At 43.5% G+C, this 27,912-nt stretch overlaps 1 protein-coding gene across 1 annotated transcript in view; it reads right to left on the minus strand.

The window, feature by feature from the left end:
• Nucleotides 1–27,912, minus strand: part of STK10 (serine/threonine kinase 10) — a 121,078-nt gene that overhangs the window by 15,315 nt on the left and 77,851 nt on the right. The window contains exons 9-14 of the mRNA XM_063086605.1: nt 27,203–27,751; nt 24,204–24,334; nt 20,011–20,134; nt 19,361–19,540; nt 5,191–5,283; nt 1,403–1,532 (exon numbers count right to left, since the gene is read on the minus strand). Of these exons, the coding sequence (XP_062942675.1) occupies nt 1,403–1,532; nt 5,191–5,283; nt 19,361–19,540; nt 20,011–20,134; nt 24,204–24,334; nt 27,203–27,751 (1,207 nt within the window). The remainder of the gene's footprint in view (nt 1–1,402; nt 1,533–5,190; nt 5,284–19,360; nt 19,541–20,010; nt 20,135–24,203; nt 24,335–27,202; nt 27,752–27,912) is intronic.

Genomic DNA, 27,912 nt, shown 5'->3' on the forward strand with positions numbered 1-27,912 from the left:
GCGCCAAACTCAAATTTTTACCCAACCCATCCAATTATTATATTTAAAACATAAAATATATATTTTTATACAGAAAAGCTCAAATGAGCAGATACTTAGCCATTTGGAGTCTGCCTACTTTGCATACCCCATGAAACTGCACCCAATACCTGCTAGCCATAGATAAGGTAAACTCCGGGGCTACGTGAAGACCCCAAGCCACGGTTGCCCTTTGGAGCTCTCAGACCCAGAGACTCCCCATCTGAGCTCCCTGTGCTGAGCAACATCATCTGGATATGTAATCCGCTCTCTCAGATCCCCTTCTTCCCCAAGAGTTCCCTTGCCCTGTTCCTTCTGGGTGAAAGTCTCATGCTCTGAGGGACTCCCCCAGCAAGCAAACCTGTCAAAATGCCGCCCAAACAAAGCTTGTTGTGCACTACTGCGACCTTATGGTCACATCTTTTTCCCTGATTGGCCCTGAAATCCCTCCAACTCCTGACAGCACCAGGGTAGTTAAGAGCATCTTGGTGATATCTGTGTTCAAGGCCCAGCTCTGTCACTCAGTAACTGTGAAACCTCTGTGCTATGGTCTGAATGTGTCTCCCCAAAATTTGTATGTTGAAATCCTAACCCCCAAGGCAGTGGTATTGGGAGGTGAGGCCTTTCAGGAGGTGATTAGGTCACGAGGGTGAAACCCTCATGAATGGGATTAGTTAGTTCCTCTACAAGGTAGGCCCAAGGGAGCTCGTTTGCCCCTATTTCATACGACGACACAGCTAGAAGCAGAGAGCGGGCCCTCACCAGACACCAAATCTGCTGGTGCCTTGTTCTTGAACTTCCCAGCTTCCAGAACTGTCAGAAATAAATTTCTGATGTTTATAAGCTAGCCATTCTATGATATTTTGTTATAGCAGCCCAATCAAAGACACCTGGCCAAAGAACAGTAACTCTCCAAGCCTCAGTTTCCTCACCTATAAAAATTAGGATAATAGCAGAAACTGCCTCATAGGGTTAAGATGAGGATTCAATGAGAGTAAGGTATGCAAACTGAGTGGCACGCGGTCTGCTGGAGCAGTCACTCAGTCCCTGACAGCTGTGAGGATGTCTCATCTCATAACACCGCCTCCACCACGCTGTCAACCCAGCTTACGTAGTAACAATTTCTACCCACTCTACATCTCTTCCTTTCTTTTTTGCCCTTGACTTCTGCAGTAATGTCAAATAGTGTTGGTGATAACTGGTATCCTTGCCTCATCCCTGACTTCAGCAGAGGTTTTCCTCAGGTTTCATCATGAAGAATGATGTTTAATTTTTAGGATGGAGGTCTAGTAGTTTTTCTTGCCCACCCCACTTCCTAGGGCTGGGATGTCCATTCATGGAGAATTCTGGGCCAAGACAGCGCCACCCACTCTCGGACCCCCACCTCGAAGGAGCTCCTGCTTCCTACTGAGGCACTCGCGCTCCTTGTCGCAGATCTCCCGCCTGTTGTCGGTGGTGAGCCTCTTCATGGCCAGATCCAGGTCCTCCTTCTGCTTGGCTACAAAGTCCTTGTCCTGTGGGGAGGAAGGAGGACAGGCCTTTATCCAGAGCTGGCCTGGGCATCTCAACCTTTATTCCTATTACAGAAGAAAAGTCAGCATGGTCAGAGAGGAAAATTTAGAAAATGAAAAAGAAATGTGTGGAGGGCAAACCGAAGAAAGCCTTAGAGACGTATCATCCAATTGAGACATGTGAGCTTTATTCGGACCCTGGACCAAAGAATAACTCATTTAAAAAAAAAAAAAGGATGACATTCATGAGACAATTGGAAGTGTGAATAATGATACTGACTGCACTGCAAATGTATTATTCAGCTATTACAGTTAAATTTTTAAAGTGTGTTTATGGTATTGTGGTTATTTTTGTGATGTTTGAGATTTTTACAAGTCAAATCATATGATGTCTCGGATTTGACCCAAAATAATATGGTGGATGGGCTGGCCAGTCAGCTCACGTGGGAGAGCGTGGTGCTGACAACACCAAGGTGGACATTTTGGAACCCTGTACGCGCCAGCTGCGCCAAACCAAAAACAAACACAAACGACAACAAAAACAACATAACATGGTGGGGTGGGGAGCAAATGAGTGAGCACGAGTTGGTAACTATTCAGATGAGTGATGGGTGGGGGGCTTCATTACACCATTATACCTATTCCTGTCTACATCTTTAATTTTCCATAAGAAAGAGTGAAAAAGTAAAAAAAAAAATTTTTTTTTAAATAAGATAACCAGTAAGGGGATCTTAACCCTTGACTCGGTGTTGTTGGCACCACGCTCTCCCAAGTGAGGCATGGGCCGGCCCTGAAAAAGTAAAATTAAAATAAAAAAATGTTAAGGACCACATAAGAAGAAACTAGAAATAAAATAAAAAAATGTTAAGGACCACATAAGAAGAAACTAGAAACTCCCAGCAGTCCTATCACCCAGGGCAAGAAACTGTTCATAGTATATCTATACAAATGTATCTATACCTATTGTAATTGTCATTTCACAAAAATTATTACAAAGGACCAGGGCTGGCTGGTTAGCTCACTCGGTTACAGAGTGGTGCTGATAACACAAAGGTCGAGGGTTCGGGTCCCCATACTGGCCGGTCACCAGAAAAAAAAAAAAAAAGACTCAAAGAAATATTTGTACACCTGTGTAGGGATGGAAACGATCCACGTGTCCATCGACGGATGAACAGATAGCAAAATATGGTAATATCTACAATCAAATATTACTCAGCCTAAAAAAGGAAGGAAATTCTGACCCATGCTACAACATAGATGAAACTTAAGGACATTATGCTAAGTGAAATAAGCCAGATGCTAAAGGACAAATACTGTATGCTTCCACTTACATGAGGTACCTAGAGTGGTCAACATTGCACAGACAGAAAGTAGAATAGAGACCACACGTGGGTGGGAGAGGGGGATGGGGAGCTGTTTAATGGGTACAGAGTTTCAGTTTCACAGGATGAAAAGAGCTCTGGAGATGGGTGGCGGTGACGGTGGCACAAAAGTGTGAATGTACTTAATGCCACTGAACTGTACACTTACATAGCAAAGGTGGTAAATTTTATGTTATGTCTATTTTACCACAATTTTTAAAAATTATTTAAAAGACCTTTCCATGTTATAATGTAATCTTCTATCACATCTGTTTTAATGGCTAAAAATATCTCATGGTATGAATATACCCTAACTTACCCAATAAATAAAAGGTTGTTTCCAGGTTTTCTCTATTTTACATAGTGCTGCTCTTCACATTCTAGTAGCTAAATGTTTGTGAACCTCTTTGATGACATTGTCGGGATTTTTAGACTTCCTCAGGATTTGTAGAAGCAAAAACCCCAAGCCAAAGAATGTGCACGTTTTTGAGACAGAGTGGTACTGCCACTTTGAGTCTTTTTTTTTTTTTTTTTGGTGACTGGCCAGTATGGGGATCTGAACCCTCGACCTTTATGTTATCAGCACCACCTTGATGCAATAGTGAGACTGGCCTCCTAAAGGGCCACACAATCTGCTCTCCATCTGCACAGATGAGGGCCTGTCTGCCCCCACCCTTACCAGCCCTGTGTTCTTTTTCTAATCATTGCATCAAGGGACAGGCTATAGGGTGTCCTGGAGAGAACACAAAGTCTGGAGTCAGACCAAGTTTGAGGCCTTGGCCCGTCCCCATTAACCCTTCAGAGTCACCTCTCCAAGCCTTAGTTTCCTCTTCTGCAAATGGGAAAGGTAACACCCCCTACCCCAGCGAGCTGTGAATGCTGACCCAGATAACATACAAAGCATCCGCAAAGGCAGACTCAAACATTCTCTTCATTTGGGGCTGAGGAAGCAGAATGCACAAAGACCCCATAGTGGGAGAGAATGGGAGCATTTTGGCAAGGGATGAAAGAAGGCTGGGGGTGCTGGGAGCGGAGCTGGGAGAAGCTGGCAGGGGTCAGACCGCAGGGCCCCGTAAGCACATTGAGGAGGCGGGTCTTCTCTGATGGACAAAGTGGGAGCCACTGAAGGGTTTTAAGCACAGGGCTGTGGGGGGAAGGGTGTCATGATCAGATTTGGAATTCATATTGATCACCCTGCTGGTGTGAAGGAAGCAACTGCAGGGAAGCCACAGAGGAAGAAGGGAGACTGGCTGGGGGGCTCCAGTGGCCGTGCCTGTGGTCATGGAGATGTGGACAGGTTAATGATCTAGAGACAGGAGATCTCTCTCTCTCTCTCTCTCTCACACACACACACACACACACACACACACACACACACACACACACACACACAGGCTAATGATCTAGAGATAGGATATCACACACACACACACACACACACACACACACACACACACACCCATGCTTCAGGATGTGATGAAGGAAGGACTGGAGGGAAAGGCGGAGTCAGGAATGACAAGGATTCTGTCACACACACACACACACACACACACACACACACACACACACACACACACACACACACACACACACACACACACACACACACACACACACACACACACACACACACACACACACACACACACACACACACACACACACACACACACACACACACACACACACACACACACCCATGCTTCAGGATGTGATGAAGGAAGGACTGGAGGGAAAGGCGGAGTCAGGAATGACAAGGATTCTGTCCTGACAACAGGAAGGAGGATGGTGTCCCCTGGGAACATGAGAGTAGAACCATGTCTAGGAGATTGAAGGTTTGATATCTTTTAGACTCCAAAAGATGCCAAGGGGTGGCTGGTGAGCTCGGTTGGTTGGAACACAGAGTTACAACACTGACCAGCCACCAAAAAAAAGACACCAAGTGGGCAGATGGATATACTGGGCTGGTCAAAAAGATGTGACATACAAATAGAACAAACAAAATAGAAGGTGCTAAGGGCTTTGGCAGGGGGTGGATTTAATGTACAAGGCTGGGGTGTCTAGAGATGGGAGAGTGCACTTCCAGCTAGAATGAGGGCAATCATAGAAGGCTGCATGGAGGAGATGGTAACAGGGGGCCGTGAAGGATGGGGCTGGGTTCAGGTATTTACAACGAGATGGACATTCGAGTGGCAGGGCCTGGGCAAAGACAGAGAGGGGGCCTGGTCACCAGTCAGAGTCTCAAACCTGGGACCCTATCCCCCGCCCCTCCACTCCCAGACCGAGGGCTGAAGACTCACAAGAAGCTGCTTTTTCTGTGTGTATTCCTCCATCTTCTGCTTCATGCTGTCCTTTCGCTGCTGCCGGGGAAGCTTCTCCACCTCATTCTTCGCCTGCACCGAAAATGACACAGAGCGGTTGGGTCAGGATAACCGAAGATAAGACTCCGCTTTCCAGGCCCTAGATCCCCACCCCATCCCCAACAAGCCCCTCTGACCAGGCGGCACCTACTGGACTATCCTGTCTGCTGGGGACTCTGGTTTCCAGACTCCCCCAGAGTGAACAAGCGCTGTTTTCGGCTGCTCAGTATCCAACACCCTTCTTCTGGCAACAGCACCTCAGTTTCCTTCAGGGCAGCGTTTCTCAACCTTTTTTTAAAAATTGTTATTCCCTCAGAAGCCCTTTTAGACATTTTTTTTTCATGGCCACAAAAATACTCCACAGACATTTTTTCTAATCATTCTCACCCCATAAAATATTAATCCCACAGACATACTGTCAATCTCTTAAACCACTGTAATATCTAACACTCTTTTGCTTCCTTGGGGGTGATATCATCCTGGCTGAAATGCATGCTTCAAGTTCCACCTCCACCCCCAGGCTGGTCAAGCAGCATATTCCATGCCTCTGGCCTCAGGTATTGGCTCAGACATAAGCATGTGACCCTTGCTGGACCAGGGAGAGCTTCAGGACATTTGCTGGAACTACTGCAGAAAAGCTGCTCTCTGTCCTCTGGGGTTGCTAACGTGGGAGGATATAGGCCAAGGTAAGCCACCTTGTCACCCCCGGAGGAGTCTGCCAGAGACAAGATCAATGCAGGGAAGCAATGCCAGGAGATGAGAAAGCAGGATTCCTGACAGTACTTCTGCCCTTCTGGTCAGAGGCCAATAAGTGTTCTTTCCTCCTTAATTCAGCTGGGACTGGGTTTCTTTTTCAACAGGGGAGGAGAAGAGATTCATAACACTTCTCTTTAGGAACTCAGACCTTCACAGGAGCCTAACAACCCAAGACATGCACTCGACAGACAGAGGGATCATAGGAGCATCTGGTGAGAAAGAAATACTGCTCAGTATCAAAAAAAGAGCATTCCAGGGAGTTCTACTCCTGGCATAGTAAGGTAAGCCAATACAGGCTCTCTCCTGCTGATTACAATGAAAATTCTGGATAAAATACAAAAATCAACTACTTAAGGACTCTGAAAACTAAACAAAAGCAGGTGACCATGAAGGGGAGTCAAAACTTGTAGAAGAGACTGACACAGGGAGTGAGTTTTCTATATTTTTTCTTTTGCTCTTTTAGCCTTGCACCAGTCCCAGACCTGCACAATAGTGCAGTAGAAAAGGGGGTTAAAACTCTATAAGAAACCTCAGGTTTCTGGCCAGAGGACCAGGAAAAGGGGCCTGTGCAGGCCAGAGAGTGTGGGATGAATCCCAAAGAGAAAAGCACAGGAAAAAGTAAATCCCTAATTCTGTGTATGACACTCCCTCATCTCAGATTCATCCCTGAGCTGAGCATGAATGAGACAGACCCAAAGCAATAGAGCAAAGGCTTTGAAAACTAAACCAAGATTAGAACCACCACCCACAAAAGATAAGACAGAACTTGTGGTCTGAATCTATCAGGGTTGCTTGCCTGCTAAAACAAAAAAAGTTGAAATTCTCCAAAAGATTACAACATGGACCCAGAGTCTACAGAACATAAGATTAAAATGTCAAGGACACAATCCAAAATTACTCTACACACAAAGAATCAGGAAATACAACCAATTTTCAAAGAAAAAGACAATTAACAGATGTCAACTCTGGGATGACACAATGTTAGAATTATCAGACAAAGACTTTAAAGCAGCTATTATAACTGTACTCCATGAGGTAAAAGTCTTTAATACTTGAAATTAACAGAAAAATTGAATCTCACGGCAGAGAAATAAAAAGTATAAAACAAAATTAGAAAATTTTAAACTAAATAATAAAATGTGTGAAATTAAAACCAAAAGGCACTGGATGGGCTTATAGCAGAATGGAGATGATAGAGGAAAGTCAGTGAATTTGACAACTGATTAATAAAAATTACATAATCTGAATACAGAGAGAAAAGGGATTAAAAAGATAAAAGTTTCAGGGATGTAAGGGAAAATATCCAAAAGTCAGGAATTCCAAAAGGAGAGAAGAAAGAAATTTCATACCAAATTTGGTGAAAGAAAAATTTACACATGCAAAAAGTGCAGTGAAATCCAAACAGGTTCAATTGAAGAGAAACTACACATCATAATCTAATTCTTGAAAACCAAAGACTAAAAAAATTCTGAAAAGCAGTTAAGGGAAACACAACACATTAATGCAGGAGAGCAATGACCATGGATTTATCAATAGAAATTGTGGAGGTCAAAAGCCAGAAGAAAAACATCCTTCAAGTGACAAAAGAAAAGAATAATTAAACTAGAATTCTATGTCCAGTGAAAATAACATTCAGGAATGAAAGCAAAATGAAGACATTCTCAGGTGAAGAAAAAATAAGAGAATTTGTTGTCAGGAAGAAAGTCTACATAGTTCTTCAAGCGGAAAAGAAGGAAGCCAGGGGAGAAACTTGTATCTTCAGGAATGAAGAAAGAGCAACAGAAGTGGTAACTATCTAGGTAAATATAATAAACAACTTCCCCCTTTAAGATCTTCAAAATATGCATGGCTGTTTAAAGCAAAAGTTCTCACATTGTCTGGTCAGATTTTTAATGTATGTAGATATAATATATGTGACAGATGTAACAAAATTAGGGAGGTGTTAAGAAATCTACAGGTTGTAAGACTTCTACATTTTACTTGAAGTGTCACAATATAAACTCTAAACAGATGCTGAGATAGTTAAATATGTATAATGCCCTAGAATAACCACTAAACACACACATGATAAACTAACTGATGAATTAAAATGGAATACTAAAAATATTCAAATATGCCAAAAAAAAAAAAAAGAGGTAGCAAAATGGGAAACAGAGGGAAAAAAAACCAAAGAGGACAAACAAAACAAATAGTATTTTCATTAAATATAAATGGCATAAATACCTCTATTAAAAGACAAAGATTTTCAGATTGGATTGAAAAAAAATCAAAGCTCAGCTATATGCTGTCAGCAAGAAACCCATGTTAAATATAAAGATTTAGGTATTTATAAAGGATGGGAAAAGATATTGCATGCCAACACTAATCAAAAGAAATTGTAATTGGGGGACTAGCTGGTAGCTTAGTTGGTTACAGTGCAGTGTTATAACACCAAGGTCGAGGGTTCAGATCCCCATATTGGCCAGCCACCAAACAAAAACAGCACACAAAAAGAGAGTGGGACTGGCCATATCCATATTAGACAAAGTAGACCTCAGAACAAGGAGTATTATCAGGAACAAAGACAAACAATACATAATTATGAAAGAAAGAGTTGACTAAGAAAATGTGACTATTTTAAGTAACAAAAGAATTTTAAAAACATGAAACAAAAACTGACAGACTAAATGAGAAATAGATAAATCCACACTTATAGTTGGCAACATTAACACTTCTTTCATGGTAGCCAATAGAACAAGTGAATGGAAAATCAGTAAGGCTGTAGAAGACCCAAACAACAGTATCAATCAACTTGACCTACTTGACATTAATAGAATTGTCTACCAAGCAACATCAGAATATACATCATTTTCAAGTGCATATGGAACATTCACTAATACTGACCATATCTTGGGCCATAAAAGAAACCTTCACAATATTTAAAAACTGAAATCTTAAAAGATATGTTATTTGATTATAATAAAATTAAGCTAGAAATTACTAATAGAAAGATATGAAAATCTAAAACATTTTAATATTAAAAAATAACCTTCTAAATAACCCATGAGTCAAAGAGGAAGTTGCAAAGGAAATTAGAAAATAACTTGAATTAAATAAAAATGATAATACAACTTATCAAAATTTGTGGAATGAAGCTATGGCAGTATTTAGAGGGAAATTTATAGGATAAATGCTTATAATCTCAAATCAATGATCTAACCTTCCACATTAAAAAGTATAAAAAAAGAGCAATTTAAACCCAAGCTAAACATAAAAGCAGAAATCAATAACATTGAAAATAGAAAATCGATAAAGCAGAAATCAATAACATTGAAAATAGAAAATCGATAGAGAAAATCAATGAGAACAAAAGCTGGTTCTTTGAATAAATATAAAATTAATAAGCCTTTAGTCAGATTGACAGAGAAGAAGGAGGAGGTGTAGAGGGAGGAGGAGATGGAAGAAGTGGAAGAGAAGATGAAAACACAAAATACCAGTATGAAGGATGAAAGAGAAAACATCACTACGGATCCTACAGGCATTAAGATGACACTAAGGGAATACTATGAACAGCTTTACGCCAATAAATTTGACCACTAAGATAAAACAGACTAACTCCTTGACAGACAGAAACTAACAAAGTTCACTGAAGAAGAACTAAATAATAAAAACCAGACAGACATTACAAGAAAACCACAGACCAATATTCTTCATGAACATAGACTCAAAAATCCTCACCAAAATATTAGTGAATTAAATCTTGTAATAATTAGAAAGGAAAATATGTAATGACTGTGAGTTATATCCTAAGAATGCAAGGCTAGTTCAATATATGAAAATCAAGCAAAATAACTTACAACAAAGGACTAAAGAAGAAAACCACGTGATCATATCAATTGATACATGAACACCATTTGGTAAAATTCAACATGCATTCATAATAAAATCTATTAGCAAGCTTGGAACAGGAGGAAACCTCCTTAACCTGATGGAGGGCATCCATAAAAAACCCTATTGCTAACATCATACTTACTGATGAAATATTAAATACTTTCCCCTTAAAATTGGGAACAAAAAAAATGTCCACTCTGCTCTTCCTACTCAACATCCTGTCGGAGGTTCTAGCTGCACAAAAAAGCGATGAAAAGAAATAACAAACATACAGATTAAAAAAGAAGAAATAAAACTGTCTCTGTTTGCAGACATAATTGTCTATGTAAAACGTCACAAGAATTCTACAAAAAAAGATACAGGCATACTGCATTTCATTGTGCTTCGCTTCATTGTGTTTTTTACAAATTGAAGTTTTTGCGGCAACCCTGCGTTGAGCGAGTCTATTGATGCCATTTTTCCAACAGCATTCATTCACTTTGTGTCTATGTCACATTTTCGTAATTCTCACAATATTTCAGAATTTTTCATTATTATTATATATGTTATGATGATCTGTGATCTTTGATGTTACTACTGCAATTGTTTTGGGATGCCACCAACCATGCCCATATGAGACAGTAAACTTAAGTTTTTTGTGTGTTTTCTGATTACCCCACCTACCAGGTGTTCCCCATCTCTCTTCCTACCCCTGGGCCTCCCTATTCTCTGAGACACAACAGTATTGAAATTAGGCCAATTACAAACCCTAAAATGGCCTCTAAGTGTTTTAGCGTTCAAGTGAAAGGAAGAGTTGCAAATCTCTCATGTTAAGTCAAAAGCTAAAAATAATTAAACTTAGTGAGAAAGGCATATCGAAAGCCAACGTAGGCAGAAAGCTGGGCCTCTTGCGCCAGTTAGCTAAGTTATGAATGCAAAGGAAAAGTTATTGAAGGAAACTAAATGTGCTGCTCCAGTGAACACACAAATGATAAGAAGGCAAAACAGCCTTACTGCTGATACGGAGAAAGGTTAAGGAGTCTAGACAGAAGATCAAATCACCCATAACATTTCCTTCAGTCAAAGCCTAATCTGGAGCAAGGTCCTAACTCTCTTCAATTCTATGAAGGCTGACAGAAGTGAGCAAGCTTCAGAAGAAAAGTTTGAAGCTTGCAGAGGTTGGTTCATGAAGTTTGAGGAGAGAAGCCGTCTCCATGATATAAAAGCACAAGGTGAGGCAGCAGGTGCTGATGTAGAAGCTGCAGCAAGTGATCCAGAAAGTCTACCTAGGACAATTGATAAAGGTAGCTATGCCAACCAACAGATTTTCGATGTAGACAAAACTGCCGTATATTGGAAGAAGATGCCATCTAGGACATTCGTAGCTTGAGAAGTCAATGCCTGGCTTCACAGCTTCAAAAGACAGGCTGACTCTCGTTAGGAGCTAATGCAGCTGGCGACTTTAAGTTGAAGCCAATGCTCATTTACCACTCTGAAAATCCCAGGGCCCTTAGGAATTATGCTAAATCTGGAAGTGGAGGGAGGGGGTGGGGAAAAAAAAAAAAAGAATTATGCTAAATCTACTCTGCCTGTGCTCTACAAATGGAGCAACAAAGCCTGGATGGGAGCACATCTGTTTACAACATGGTTTGCTGAATATTTTAAGCTCACTGTTGAGATAAACTGATCAGAAAAAAAGATTTCTTTCAAAACATTACTACTCATTGACAATGTCGCTTGTTACCCAAGAGCACTGATGTACAAGGATATTAATGCTGTTTTTAACCCTGGTCACACAACATCCATTCTGTAGCCATTACACTCCATTACTCCATTAAGGAGTAATTTTGGCTTTCATGTCTTATTTAACAAATACATTTTGTAAGGCTATGGCTGCCATAGATAGTGATTCCTCTGATGGATCTGGGCAAAGTAAATTGAAAATCTTCTGGAAATGATTCACTATTCTAGATGCCATTAAGAATATTCGTGATTCATGGGAGGAGGTCAAAATATCAACATTAACAGGAGTTTGGAAGAAGTTGGTTCCACCCTTCATGGATGACTTTGAGGGGTTCAAGACTTCAGTGAGGGAAGTAACTGCAGGAGTGGTGGAAACAGCAAGAGAACAAGAATTAGAAGTGTAGCCTGAAGATAGGACTGAATTGCTGCAATCTCATGATAAAACTTTAATGGATAAGGTGTTCCTTCTTATGCATGAGCAAAGAAAGTAGTTTCTTCAGATGGAATCTCCTCCTGGTGAAGGTTCTGTGAACATTGTTGAAATGACAATAAAGAATTTAGAATATTACATAAACGTAGTTGATAAAGTAGCAGCAGAGTTTGAGAGGATTGACTCCAATTTTGAAAGTTCTACTGTGGGTAAGATGCTATCAAACAGCATCACATGCTACAGAGAAACCTTTTGTGAAAGGAAGAGTCAATTGATGCAGCAAGCTTCATTGCTGTGTTACTTTAAGAAATTGCCACAGCTGCCCCAGCCTTCAGCAACCACCACCCTGATCAGCCAGCAGCCAACAACATCGAGGCAAAACGCTCCACCATCAAAAAGATTACAACTTGCTCAAGGCTTAGATGATCATTAGCATTTTTTAGCAGTAAGGCGGGTTTTTTTGTTGTTTTGTTTTTGGTGGCTGGCTGGGGATCCCAAAACATTTTTTAGCAATAAAGTATTTTTTAGTTGAAGTATATATATTGTATTTTTAGATACAGAAGCATTGTATTTATAATGCTATTGCACACTTACTGGACAACAATATAGTGTCAACATAACTTTTATATGCACTGGGAAACCAAAAAATTCACTTGACTGGCTTTATTATGATATTTGCTTCACTGCGATACTTGCTTTATTGCAGTGGTCTGGAACTTAACCCACGATATCTCCAAGGTATGCATGTAATAGAACTAATAAGTGAGATCAGTAAGGTTGCAGGATACAGAATGAATATACAAATATCAATGAATTCCTATATTCTAGCAATGAACAATTGAAAATTAATATATTTTTTTAAAGTATCTTGCATAATAGCACCAAAAAACATGAAATAAGTAAATATGTGATGAATCTATATGCTGGAAACTAAAAAAACACTAAAGAAAAATATCAAAGAAGACCTAAATAAATGGAGAGATATATTATGTTCATGGATAGGAACACTCAACATTGTTCAGATGTTCATTCTTCCCAAACTGAACTATGAATTCAACTCAATCCCAATCAAAACCCCAGCAGGCCACAGAAATCAACAAGCTGATTCTAACACTTACATGGAAAGGCAGAGGAACTAGAATAGCCAAAACAACTTCAAAAAAGGACAAAGTTGGAGGACTCATACTATCTGATTTCAAGACTCACTATAAAGCTACAGTTGTTCAGACACTGTAGAATTGGTGAAGGATAGACAAATAGTTTAACGGAACAACACAGGGTCCAAAATAGACCCACTTATATGCAGTCAACTGATTTTTCACAAAGGTGCAAAGGCAATTCAGTAGAGAAAGGACAGCCTTTTCAACAGTGCTGGAATAACTGGACATCCATACACATAATAATAATAGCATTGATAATAATAGTGAACCTTATCCATACCTCACACCTTATATAGAAATTAACTCAAAATGGATTATATATCTAATTGTAAAACCTAAAATTGTGAAACTTCTAAAAAAAAAGTGTAACAGAAAAAATAAAAAATAAAATAATAAAAAACCCAAAACAACAAAAAAACAAATAAAATTTTAAAAACACAAAACATGTGACCTTGAGTTAGACAAAGATTTCTTAGATGTGCCACTAAAAGCACAATCTCTAAAAGAAAAAATGATAAGCTGGACTTCACGAAAAATTAAGTACTTCTACTCTATACAAACATTGTTAGAAGAATTAAAAGACAAGGCACAGAATAGGAGTAAATATTTGCCAAACCCATAGTTGACAAAGTACTTGTGTTCAGAATATTTTTAAAAACTGTTAAGATTCAGTAATAAGAAAACAAATCACCCAGTTAGATAAATGGGCAAAAGAGCTGAACAGATACTTCACCAAAAAAGATACATGGGTAGCAAATAAGCACATAAAAAGATACTCAATATCATTAGTCACTGGTGAAATGTAAATTAAAAACCATGATGAGATATCACTTCACACCTATCAGAATGGCTAAAATAAGAATATATAATATTGAGAATACCAAGTGCTGGTGAGGACATGAAGCAACTGGAACTCTCACACATTGTTGAGATGTAAAATGATACAGCCCTGTTTGGAAAAGTTTGGCAGTCTCTCATAAAGTTAAACATACACTTATTGTCTGACTCCAAAACCCAACCACTTATTATTTTTTGTTGTCTCGTCTTCCAATTCTTAGATTTTTTTTTTTCCATTAATTTGTCATCTGAATCCTGCTCCTATGTTGTTTGGCTTTTTGGTTTTGGTTTTGTTTTGGTGGCTGGCTGGTATGGAGATTGGAACCCTTGACCTTGTTGTTATAAGACCATGCTCTCACCCACTGAGCTAATCAGCCAGCTCTTGTTTGGCTTTAATGGTCTTAGACCAGGGTTTCTCAGCTTCAGCACTGCTGACTTTTGAGGCTGGAGAATTCTTTGTTGTGGGGACTGTTCTGTGCATTACAGGAATGATCAGCAGCATCACTGACCTCCACCTGATAGCTGCCAGTAGCACCTCTCTCCCCCAAGCTGTGACAACCAAAAATGTTTCCAGACATTGCCAAATGTAAGAGCAAAATAGTTCCTGGTTGAAAATTACTGTCTTAAATAGAAATCCTAATAAAATATCTCAAAAATCTCATGTGTGCACCTCTGCTTCCATATCAAAGGGCTGCCTTGGACATGGTCTACAACCCCAATGCAGCATCTGTCCACGGTGTCTGCCAAAATGCCTTTCGACAGCACCATTTTAGGCATCACACTATTTAAAGGCCTCATGAACTCAGAAATGTACTTTTACAAGCTTCATTATTTGGTTTTTCAGGATTAGAAACAGCAGTTTAGAAAAAGGTCTGGAGGTTTCTGCTAAAGGCATGGAAAATCCTAGGAAATGTTCTACCACTGACAATAGGGGGGAGAAGGCAAAAGAACAATAAAAGTAGAGACATGTGGGGCCACTTAGCAAAGGGACACAAGGACTTACACATATCAGTAACCCCAGAGGACATTAATGTACCAGCACTGCTCTCTGCCTGAGATCTACAGAGACAGGCAAGGGTAGGGAATGGATGCCACTAGATGTCAGAAAACCTGCATTCCAGGCAAGCTATGTGTCTTCAGAAAAGTCACTGAACTTGTCAGAATTTCTCATTTTCTCATCAGGGAAAACAATCTGGCTTTTATCAAAAATTTCCTTAGGGATCTTTCCAGGATACAATTCTGTGGCGTTACCAAGATCCAAGCTATTTAAGAAATAGCTAAACTCAGTTTAATGAATTTTGCCTAGGAAGGCAGGGGAACAGAGTTCTAGAAAGATTTCCTTCAAGACTGGTTAGGTTTGTTTTAAAATTTAGGTGACCTAAGAAGTTACAATTGTCAAGCAAGTTTCTAATAGATTTTAAAGGTTACTTTGTGTATAGGAACTGAGTAGCGACCATCAATTCCATTCTTGTACAGTCGTGAGCATGCACCTGCATAATTTTATATGGATATGTATAGACACATACATACATGACTATATTTAGTTACTTGAAATTGAAAATGAAGAATATGTCCCTGTTCAACCACCTTCCTACAAGTAATAATGCTTTTTCCTATATGCATACCTTCTTAGTGAAGGAAGGTCATTAGCATGATAAATATTCCATACTAATTACCGTAACCCTGAAAAAGGACGCATGAGGCTTCTCAAATCTTATTCCCATTTTTTTGTTTCCCGTGCCTGAGCTCAAATTATGACATGCTCTCACACTGAATGGACTGCAGGGAAATGGACATGGTGAACTCTGCCTTGTTCCAAGCTGATTAAAAGAAAAGTCCCTGTGGGATCTGTGCATGGCATTTCCTCTCCAGCATCCATGTGTGGATTCCTCTGATGCAGCACTGGGCTGGCTAATGCATCTGTGGGCAGTTCAGCAGCTGCTCACCTGGGGGTCACATCCCTCCCCAATTTTGTCCTTCATCCCTGCTGCTGCATCCTAACCACAGAGCCAAGGGCAATGGGTGGGTGGTCCCAACAGGCCTCCCATTCCTACCTGGGCCTCGCCCAGCATCTTGAAGCCCTTACAGAAGTGATCTCTGGGATCAGAGAAAGAGGTCTTGGGGTTGTGGAGTGGGCAGTGGCAGGACGGTAGAATGATAGAATTTCTGGGGGGACCACAAAGCAAAGCCCCTCATTATCTTGCCAGCTAGAATCCCTAGACCTTACTTTGGAAACTGAAAACAACAATGATAATAATAAGAGCAACTGAAAGGGCTACTGAGTATGAGTGCTCACTATGTACTAGGTGCCTGGCCTGCATTCTGTCATTTAATCTGCAGAACAACCTCATGAGCCATATTCGGTTATGACCTGCTTTTACAGACAAGGAGAGAAAGGCTCGGTGAGTCTAAACAGCTTGCTGAATTCAGGGTCAGAATTCAAATCCAGGTCTTTCTGACTCCAAACTCCACACAACCATCCCACCACAATGCCATCCTAAAAGAAAGGCAAAGCCGAACCTGCTCCTCTGTTTACACGTTGAAGAGACGGTCTTCCTCCTTACTCCCTCTGATAAATGTGCAGTACGTCGTCACACTTCTTACAGTCACTGAACTCTTTCCATGCTGATGGCCTCTTACAGTGATGGCAAATCTGAGGACAGGGGCTGTGCATGATTCACTCACCCCTGCCTAACACAGGACCTGGCACAACAGTAGGAGCTCAAAATGTGTATGTTTAATGAATAAGTAATGAAACCCCAACAATTAGCTCTGGGAACGAAAAGTAAATGCAAGCTTACACTTTGCTGGCTCCACCATGAAAGACATTAAAGACATCAGCTCTCTTAATAAGTGAGCCATACAAAGCAAGTACGTTTGCCTACATGGAAGGACAGTAACAGAGACACAGTCTTACTACAAGGCAGGAGCCCTGTCCTCCTCAAAAAGCCAAAAAAGCAAAGAAATCAAGCCTTTTTGTTCCATGGAAACTTTCTGAAGGAAAATACCCAGAGAAAAAGGAAATGTAAAAAACTGCGTCTGAGCAGAACCCTCAGTCCCAGATCCACACACTGCCTCAGAGCTCGACAGCAGACCCGAAACCCTTACGGAATCCTGCGAATGAGAAAGTCCCACTTAGTTAAGGGCAGGTACTGGAGGTTCTGGCACAGGGTGAGGAGCTCTGTGGCCTCCCCTTACCTTTCTCCTACCTGAGGTACCTCCTCAGTAGCTTCATCTCTTTTTCACTCTTACAGCTCCCCACAATTCCTTATACACACAAGTACATGCGTGCACACGCGCACGCAGACACACACACACACACACACACACACGGTGTGTGTATGTGATGGGGCACAGACAAGAGCCAAGGAGGGGAATTGGCATCTACTGAGCACTTATTCTGGGGCAGACATTGGGTCTAACACTTAAAGTACTTCTCATTTAGTGCTTAAAACATCTGGGTGAGGATTGTATGCTAACAGCAATAAACAAACTCCTGCTCAGGGCCCACTGCCCTACATGGTCCGGGCTCCGTATACCTGTCCAACTTCATCTCGAGCTAATCTCCCCATCACTTCCTAAACTCCTGCCACACTGATCGTTTTTCAGTTCTTTGAGCACTCCACTCCAAGCTCTTTCCCACACCTCAGGGCCTTTGCACATGCTGTCCCACTCTCAGGGTATGTTCTGTGTGGCAGCATCCTTCTGCTCTCACACGCTGAGAGGCCTTCGCAGACCACTCTAAAGCAGATCTCTCCGTATCTTCTCTAGTTAACCAGCCTATTTGTTTTCAAAGCATGTTGGCAACTGTTTCATTTATTTGATGGTGTATTTGTGTTTTGTTTTCTGGCTTCCCTAGAGATGGACAGTTCCTTAAGGTTAGGGACCCTATTTATTTTGTTCATTGCACTATCCCTGGCACCCAGTACAGTGCCACACTCAATAAAACAGTTCCTAAATAATTCATTTTAACAGAAGGCAACTGGGACTCAAAGAAATGGCTTGTCCAAAGCCAAACAGCTTGCAAGCCACAGAGCCATGACTTGAACGAGGCCTGACTCCCAGGCCTCTCTGCACAGGAGCTGGGGACATGCTCAGGGTCAGCTTCTCCCTTTTGCCCCCCACCTACCCCCAGCCCATTTGACCATCTCCCTGCAGGAGGGCTAGCACCAGGGTGACATAAGGCACTCGCCCCAGGCACAAAACTTAAGGGGATGCCAAAAACTCAGTAATCAAGAAAAATAACATTTAAAAAATCAAAATTCATGCCAAAAAAAAATTCACAAACAAAATATCAAAATTTTAAAGACAGGATCCAGTCCCAAACTTGCAGGACCCAGTCTCATCACCTTACCCAAATCCCGGTCCTGCTGGATCCTCTCTTTATTCTAAAAGCTGATACTCTGTTCATTATGAAGTTTTTACATTCATTTTTATCTAAAAATATTACACTAGCATATTATTTATCTTGATTATTGAGTTTCTGGCTGTCCCTTGAATGCTGTGCCCCACGTGAGTGTCTCACTCGTCTCACGCCAGCCCCAGCCCTGCTCAGCAGGCCGGTGGCCCTGGCTTCCACGGGCAGCTCCCACCAGGTGCCACGCCTACCGGGGAAGAGTCTGGGAGCCAGGTCTGAGGGCTCCAGCACTGCGGACACCCTTGGAGGCTGTTCAACCACTGCTCTCAGCTGGAGACTGGGAATAGCCAGATTGGTGCACCTGCCCTGGGGGCTTCCTCCCCACTTGTCTTCCTCCTTAGAGTCTAGGAAAGGAAGAAAGTCTCAGCCCCTCAGGGTTGCTGCATTGAGACCCTCATGCCCTTCTCTAGGGCAAATTGAGAGATGTACCTTCCTTTCTTGTCTCAGGACCAGCTACCTTCTTGCACTTTCTCCTTACCCCGCCAATTGGGAGGAGGAGCAGGAAGGAGAGAGGGTAGGGCACAGAGGACCCATGGTATTTGCCCACCTAGCAACCCATTCCCCCTCTGGCAACAGCATCTCAGGATCCTCTGGACCACCATGCCTTCCTTCTTCCCTTCTGCCAGGGCTGCTAAGCTGGAAGGAGGAAAAGGACACTGCCTGAGCCACCTGGTGAGGACCTGCCTGTGAGCGAAGCCAACACCGAGGCAGACAGAGCCCAAAAGCTGAAGCACTGGCTCCTAATGGCGTTGCTTGAGCAGACAGATCCAGACCTGCCTGGGCCTGAGCTTTTCAGGTACTCAAGCTCCCCCAAATCCCTCTGTTGCTGAGGTCAGGTTAAGCTGGGGTTCCATCACTCGCAACCAACAGAGTCCTGAAACTCCTGGACAGCCCTGCCCCTGCCCAGTGCATATTCACCTCCTTCTTCATCAGTTTGAGCTCCTCTTGGAACCTGGCGTACTCCCGATCCTGCTCCAGGCGGATCCGCTTGGCTTCCTCCCGACGGCGCGTGGCATGGTCTTGCTCCATCTTCTCCACTTGTTGCTTTTGCTGACGCTCCAGATTTTCCAGTTCTGTGTCAAAAAACTTCTTCTTGGTCTAGAAAGAGCAGAAATTCAGAGAAATTCAGCAAAGTCACTTTATACCTGGGAGGGAGATGGAGAATGGAATAGCAGAGAGTTTAGAGCTTGTACTCAGACCTGGGTTTGAATCCCAGCTCTACTATCTCTTTGCTGTGTGACCTGGGGTAAGTTACTTAACTTTTCTGAGTCTCCATTTCCTCATCTGCAAAAGGGAGACCAGACTATCAACCCTGCGGGGTTGTTGCATGGTGTTCACCAAAGCTTATTTCCCCTCTTGAGATCCTTCTGTGTGACACAGAGGATCACCATGACCTGCATGCCATTTTGTGTTTACAAGTCACTGCCTAATGAGATTGGGAAACCACAGGAATTGGGTAATTATCGTGAATTTCTCTCACGGCCCAATCATTCTCACTCTGCAACTTCCACTTAAAGAAAACATGGAGGCAAGACATCCTCTAGGATCCCATCTTTTCTCACGCTTACATTGACTTCTTGTTCAAAACGTTTGTGCATTTGCTCCAGCTGCAGCTCATGCTTGCTGCTCAGTTGGGTCTGGTTCCGATGCTCTTCTTTCTGGAGCAGCCGAAGCTCTCGAAGTTCCTGGCGCCTGAAGGGTTAAAGATGCACACATTTCACAGTGAGAAAGTGGTCTCAGAGATCACAATACTCACAGGTTGGGACACTGAGGGCTGGATCATGGAACAGAATCACACAAATCTTGGCAGAGGCACAACTAGAACTCAGGCTTCATCTGACATTTATTGTCAGACAAAACAATAATCTTAATATGTAAAGAGTACTTACAAATCAATAAAAGAGAAATATCCTAATATAGATAATTTTAAAATTATCTATATGGTCATGAAATGGAAATTAAAAAGAAATAAACTAAATAGTAAAATAGTATAGGAGAAGTTGATATTTTCATATATTGCTGATGGGTATAAATTGTTACAACATTTCTGGAGGACTTGGGCATTAAGTTTATGTCTTTTGACACAGTAGTTCCATTTCTGGATATCAACTCTAAAGAAATATTTATAGAAGTACAATTCCATTGAATACGGATGTTTGTAACTATTTCATTTATAACAGTACAAAATTAGAAACAAATGTCCATCCATATAGGTCTAATAAATAAATTAAAATATATCTATATGATGGACTTCTATACAAATATTAAAAAATCCAGTTTTAGAAAATAGTTAATTAAATGGGAAAACATTTATTAAAAATACAACAATTCTTTATGAACAGATATGGAATGCTGTCTAAGTCAAAAGATCAAGATGTTGAAGACTGGGTCTATTATGCTACCCTATCATCTGGGCGAAAAATAAAAAAAAGACAATATGTGTCTGTGTACATGTGTATGTGTGTTTGCTTTCCTGTTTAAACACTGAGTATTTCTGGAAGAATTACACCATAAAATATTAACACAGGGAACTGGATGCCTGGCAAGAAAGTGAGGGAGAGAGATTTTTCATGGTCCACTGGTTCCTCTTTTCAAAAATTTTGAACCATAACATTAAATTACCTATTCAAAAAATAAATACAATAAAAATTTGACCTAAACCACATAGTATACCTTAATTTGGTAACATATACATTGCTACTGTGTGTGTACTCACAGAAAAATACTGGCGGAATAAGCCCCAGAGAGGGTTAACCATGTTTCTTTCCGGGCAAGTCCATTAAAAATTGATATTTATCATTTATGTAATCAGAAAAGAAAAGGAAAAGAAATTTAAATGCTGCAGACAGAAGTTGGGCCTCCTGACTGTGAATAGGGGGCCCCCTGGTAGCCTCTTGGGATTGGGCTCTGACTACTTTCAGAACCGCGTGCCAGGCACTGAGGAGAGACCAGCAGTGCCGCATGGCCGAGCACATTTTCTGAGGTCAGAGGGGGCTTGCTGGACTCAGCTCTGCTGACTTCCCAGCCGGGTGCCATCGGGCAGTCACTTGATCTTTGTGGGCCTCTGTTCTCTCATCTGTAAAATGAGGTAAATTATCTCTACCTCAGAGGTCTTCAAGGGACACGTGAGATGACACATGAAGAGAGCTTACTTGGCGTGTGGCACATGCTCCATGAGCTGCAACTGCTCCAGTGATGATGAGGAAGAAGAAGCAATGGTGGCCCGTGTGTCTGGGAAAAGCCAGAGACACTTTCTAAAGCCACATAGGAAGTTTCTGAATGAGCCTCTGCTTTTCAGGAAAGCAAGAAGCGAGAAGCAGATTTTTCCAGAGTGTTAAAGAAATGGAAATCCTGACTCAAGAGAACCTAAGGTTCAGAGAACAATCGACAAAAGACAAAGGAATACAGGAAGAAGGTGGCAGCCAGGTGCTAACATCCCCACCCCAGCCCACCTGAGTCCTCACAGCGGAAGGCAGGTGAGGAGACAGGCTGACGGCTCCAGAAGGAAGGAACAGCACAGGCAATTTCAGAAGGAACTCCGAGCAAGAAGCCTCACTCCAAGAGAGTGATAAACACTGTCACATGGTTTGAAAGCCTACATGGGACCCAATCTTCCAGAGATGCTGGGATCCAGGTATGCCCATGGGCCTGGGCCAGTGGGGAGTGATCAGAACCTTCTACAAGCCTGTAGCCTGGTGGCCTGGCCTGGTTGACAGGATGCTCAGACTTCCAGACCACAAAGGCCAATAAAACAAGCCTGTTTCTTTATGAGCACATCCTTCTGTCACTCCTCCAAGTCTCACCTTTCCAACCTGAGCAGCACACAGCAGCTCTGCTTGGGAGGGTGAGGGCCCAGTGACAGGACTAGAGGGCATTGCTTCTCGATGGGGTGTGGCAAATCTGTAATCTCAACCCTGGGAACCTGAACTTCCCAATGGGGAGGTGACAGAAACCCACCCCTTGAGGTCTAAACATCCAGGGGACATCCCAGGTGACCATTAAAACAGAAGGCGGTGTCATCTGCCAAGAGCAACCACTCCCCTAGCCTGCCCAAAACACACATATGGCACCAATATTTGTGTGTGTATGTGCAGAAACACCTCTAATGAAAAGTCTATCTCTCATGCCCCTGGCTCCTAGAGGACAGAAGTGTCCTAGAACATCCAAAACTGCTTCTATTTGGCTTTGGAATGTTTGTGCTTTTTAAAAATATGAATGTGTTTGATGGGCTAGAAATTTTCTCCAAACTAATAACGAATTTGTCCTGCAATGGCCTGGCCCCAGGGGAGCTCCACGGTTCTGAGGCTTCCTTAACTGCTAAGCTTCCCCAACCCCTCCCAGCAGCCCCCAGGAAGCTACATGGTCCAGTGGAAACCTGGAGGAATTTACACACAGACAGACCGAGTTAGCATCTCAGCTGTACCCCTTCCCAACTGGGAAATCCAGGGCAAGTAACTTACCTGCCAAGAAACACTGTTTCCTCATTAACAAAATGTGGAAATAGGGTCTCCCTAAGAAGGACTATTAAGGGGACCAAGCAACCAAAGAGTGCAGAGATGGCTCCTGGCAAATAGCTTTGTCTTACACCCTCCTCCCCAGCCCAATACCTCCCAGTCCCACTGGTTTTGCCTCCAAAACGTATGTTGACTCTGACCACTTCTTCTTTCTTCCTGGCCACTGTCCTAGCCTGAATCCACAGCTGAATCTGGACAGGATCTCCTGTTTCCCTGTGCTAGTCTTGCTCCCTCTGCAGCCCAGGCTTGCACAGCAGCCAGAACAATCTTTCAAAAGGGATGGGATGTTCAAGCAGGTCACTCTCGAGCTGTTTCACTCCTGCTATACCTGGAATAAACCCATTCTTCCACCCCGACCCACAGGCCTACATAACCTGGGTCCTGCCACCTCACAGACCTCCCCGCTACCCTCTCCCTCTGACCTCACACTCCACACTCCAGCCCGGTCCTCTCAGTTCCTTAAACAAGCCGAGCAGTTATTCCTGAGAGCATTGCAGCCCTCTGTGCTCCCCCAGCTCTTTGTGGGGCCTGCTCCTCTCACCTTCAGGCTCAGCTCAGGTGGTTTCCCTTGGAGCAGCCTGCTCCTCAGCCCAGTCACTCATTATCACATCACCCGTCACTTCCCGCACAGCATGTACCACAATCAAGAATTATCTTGTGTATCGTGTGTTGGCCTATTAGGTGTAAGTTCTACAAGGGCAATGGTTTCATCTATCTGGGTCAACAACCTGTCCCCAAACCTGGTGGGTGGGCAGATACATGGGTCATGGATGGATGGGTAGATGGGTGGAGGGGTGAATGTGTAGATGAATAGGTGGATGGCTGGAGGGATGAGGGGAGGGATGAGCGGGTAGATGGATGGGTGAGTGGTGGGTGGGTGGATGGATGGACGACTGGGTGGACGGTTGGGTGGAGAGATGGATAAGTAGATAGATGGATAGATGGATGCGTGGATAAATGGAGGGAAGGGTGGATGGATGGTGGATGAGTCATTTGGTATACGGATGAGTGAATAAATGGATGAAATAGATGGGTGGATGAATGGGTAGATGGATGAACAGATGGGTGGACGGATGGACGGCTGGAGAAGCACAGGATCTCAAGGAAAACAGTTTCCTTTTGTCTCTTTGGTCTCCCACTTCATGTGGTAGACAGACAGACAGTCTTCTCACCAAAAGAACAAAGACCCATCCCTCTCAGCACACTCCCCCCCTGTTACCGCCATCGACGACCCCTCCCAGGCTTGCCTGAGAAATCTCATCTCCTCGTCTTTCTTCTCATCTTCGCTGATGATCTTGGAAGTGGTGATGCTCACCTCTACACCATCCACCACAAATTTTCGTGTCCGCTTGAGGGTTTTATTGTGCAGCCTTGAATCCTGGCCAGGGAAAATCATTAGGCAGAGCTCAGCCTTTCAGCCAAGAATCCATGGCTGACACAGAGGTGAGGCCCATAGCCCTCCTGGCCCCACAACCCCAGCCCTGCCCGGGGAGGATGGAGTTGTCCATCGTCCCTCTTGCCTCAAGCTTCTCAGCCTGGGGACCCGAGTGTCTGAGTTTATCCATTTTCCTCTCCCTGATCTCAGCCTTAGACACTGCCCTGGGCCTCCCCCACTTCACCACCAGGACTCTCATGTGTACAGGATATGGCATCAAAAAGAGCTGGGTTCTAATCCTCACTCCACCACTTACTGGCTCTGTGACCCTGGCAAATCCCTCATCCTGTCTGACCTCCAGCTTCAACAGTGCCCAACTCCTGGGGTGGTTACAAAGATTTAATGACAGAATACATGGGGGGCACCCAAAGCAGTGCCCGGCTCATGGCAAGTGTTAAATACTTGCTATTTATTTCTGACAGTTACTATCACAGACCATGATCCCTTGTCCACAGTGCCAAAATCCAAAGCAGCTCCAAAAACCAAAGGTTGTTTTTGCAACTGATTTGGCAGCCAAACCTGACCTGGCCTGAACTCCACTGGCAGCCACACCTGTCAGGGGCCGCCACGAGCTCATTCATAATCTTTATCTTTTACTGTGAATAATCGCACGTTTCACACGCAGTTGCTAACAGAGTGCTGCCCAGACTCCTGGAGGTGTTATGGTGTTATCATAGACATATCCGCTGGAAATTCTTGCACTGATTTGCATGAGGGCCTAGGGCTTGCACTGGTATTTTCATGGCTTCTCCCTCTGCCCACTGCCTCTGACCTCTCGGCTGGTTTCGAGGGCCCTTCCTAGTGGAGACCAGCCCTGACTTTCCAACACAGGCCAAAGGGCCTTCCACACCCTCAGAGAAGAGTGAGCAAGCCAGGGAGGCTCCTGCAGCAGATCGCTGAGTTGAGTTAAAACCTGCAGACAGTTTTCGCTCCCTGAGGGTGGGGATCCTCTCTCCTGCACACTCTGCCCAAGGCACCTCACCCAGACTCTGCACAGCATCAGCACGGAGCCATCACACCCGATCTCATCTCTCTAGTGTCCAGCTCACATGCTGTAGGACTCAATTCAGGATGGGTCAGACTAGCAGTGAGAATAGAGGCGGCAATGGGGAGAGTGGAGGAGAAGACAGGAAGACCCAGGCCTCAGCCCTCAGCTTAGAACCACTCCTAGTTGAGGGCCTCCCATCCCTGAAGTAACAGGCTCCTAGTCGTGCCAAGGGGCATGGATGCAGCTGGTGGCCTCTTATCAGAACAACCTGTGTTCTCTGATTCACTGTGTCAACGAGGAATGTTCTCAACACTCTGGAGAAGAGGTGGGGGAGACTCTGCTCTAGGTGGGTCAGCCTTATTTAAAACAACAGTGGACCTGCATGGTTAGCTCAGTTGGTTAGAGCACAGCCTTATAGCCCCAAGGTCATGTGTTCGAATCCCCATACCCACCAGCTGAAAAAAAAAAATTTAAAAACGGCAACAAAACTTGTTTTTTTTTTTTTTTTAACACTTAGTGTCTTTTTAAGAAGAGAAAGGACAGGGCACTTGTCCTAGGGAAGATGACGCTTATACATATAAGCTGTTGTCTACACTTGTCCTGGCAGCCTGTCAGATTTGCACTTTCTTTCCGTTCCCGAAGCTGTCAGGCTAGCCAGCTGCTTCTCCTTCTTTTGCTTCATTTCATTTAGCAAATATGTTTAAGTCTCTACTGTGTGTTTTTTACTGAGTAAATGTTGGAAAGAAAAAAACAAAAAGATATAGCACCTTCCCTAAAATCAGCCTTGTTTGAGGAGTCAGGTGACCAATGGTGAATTTAATAAACATCCTGGATGACATCAGAGCAGGCAGGGAAAGGAGTCAGCCCCTTCCAGCCACCTGAGGAGAGGGGGGCCATGGCTCCCCCTGGGAAGGCAGAACAGCATGTGGGGTTCAGGGCTGGGGGTCTGACCACCTCCCCACTTCCTACCTACTTGGCCCTGGGCTAGCTCCTGACTTCTCTGAGTTTCCATTTATTCGTCTGCAAATTGGGAGAATGAAAGAGGCCCTGTACTCTTTTTTTTTTTTTGGTGGTTGGCTGGTACAGGGATCCGAACCTGTGACCTTTGTGTTACAAGGCTGTGCTCTAACCAACTAAGCGAACCAGCCAGCCCCCTGTGCTCTTTTGAAAGCACTTTGCACAGTGTTTGTCATCCCTCAAGCATGACAATGATATTGTCATTCACGTTACCCACCTCCAGAAAGGCCCCTGCACCAGGGAAGAGAGCTGTGAGCCCATTTCCCCTAATTGAATCTATTGGTCATCAGCTAGATCACATAGTTGCCCCCCAAATAAGAAAACTTCCACTGCTAGAATTCTCACGCCCAAGTATTACCAGGGTCTTTAACCAAACTTTTTTTTTTTTAATTAACTTTCATTTTTTTTTTTTTTTTTTTGACCGGTAAGGGGATAGCAACCCTTGGCTTGGCGTTGTCTGCACCACGCTCAGCCAGTGAGCGCACCGGCCATCCCTATATAGGATCCGAACCCGTGGCCTCAGCACTATCAGCACTGCACTCTCCCAAGTGAGCCACGGGGCCGGCCCTTTAACCAAACTTTGAAACTCAAACCCAAACCAACTGCTTGACATTACTAAATCCCATACCAAACCCAGATATTTTGTAGATTAAACTATGAATTGAACTCGAAGCTCCTGAAAGAGCAATCCTTGTGAACCACTTAAAATGCAAGGCAGCCACTAAATTCTGCAAAAACCAAAACTGAGCTGTGGAACATCCTGCAACACTCTTGCTGCAAGCCTGTGGTATGACAGGTGGCATTACCTTGATGGACAGAGAGCCCGTCTCTCTGTTCAGGGACAGGTCAGCAGATAGGGAGGTGCTATAGTCCATGCTCTCAGAGGTGGACAGGCTACCGCAGTCCGAGTCCCTCTTGGAAGGGACTGGAGCTGCTGGGGCAGGGAGCTCCAGGTTGCCATTGGCCAGCTTCTCGCTACCCAGCGTCTCCAGAGCACTGCTGTTAGGCCGACTCTGGCTTGCCTTTTGGGAACCGTTGGCTGCTGGACTGAGGTCCCCACCCTGGTTAGCAATTTGCTTCTCCTTGGCCACCTGAATTCTGGCATCCATTGACACTGGTCGGGACTTTCGGAGGGGCACAGGCACTGCTAAGCCATTCTCATTTCCAGGGGTCACATCTGGGGGGCTGGTGTTTGGGGGGGATTTGTCTCCAGAGGGCTGGCTGCAGGGTCCATTCACACTGTCTTGAGGCTGGCTGGGTGGCAGCAGGGTGGGAGATGATTCCTTGAGAGGCTTGTCGGCACTGACGCTCAGCTGATTCACCTCAGAAGAGTCCTGCGTGTGGTTCACCAGGGGCTAGAAAAAAAAAGACGTGCTGCCATGTGTCCAAGATAAGAATCAGAAATGTGGTGGGGTTAGAAAGTCAGACACTCACAAGGTGAAGTGGCCCTGGGTCAGGAGAGTAGAGGAGGTATCATTCTAAGTCAGTCTTCCCCACTCACTAGTGCCTACCCACT

This window comes from Cynocephalus volans, chromosome 2 (genome assembly GCF_027409185.1).
Source record: "Cynocephalus volans isolate mCynVol1 chromosome 2, mCynVol1.pri, whole genome shotgun sequence".
Classification (NCBI taxonomy): Eukaryota; Metazoa; Chordata; class Mammalia; order Dermoptera; family Cynocephalidae; genus Cynocephalus; species Cynocephalus volans.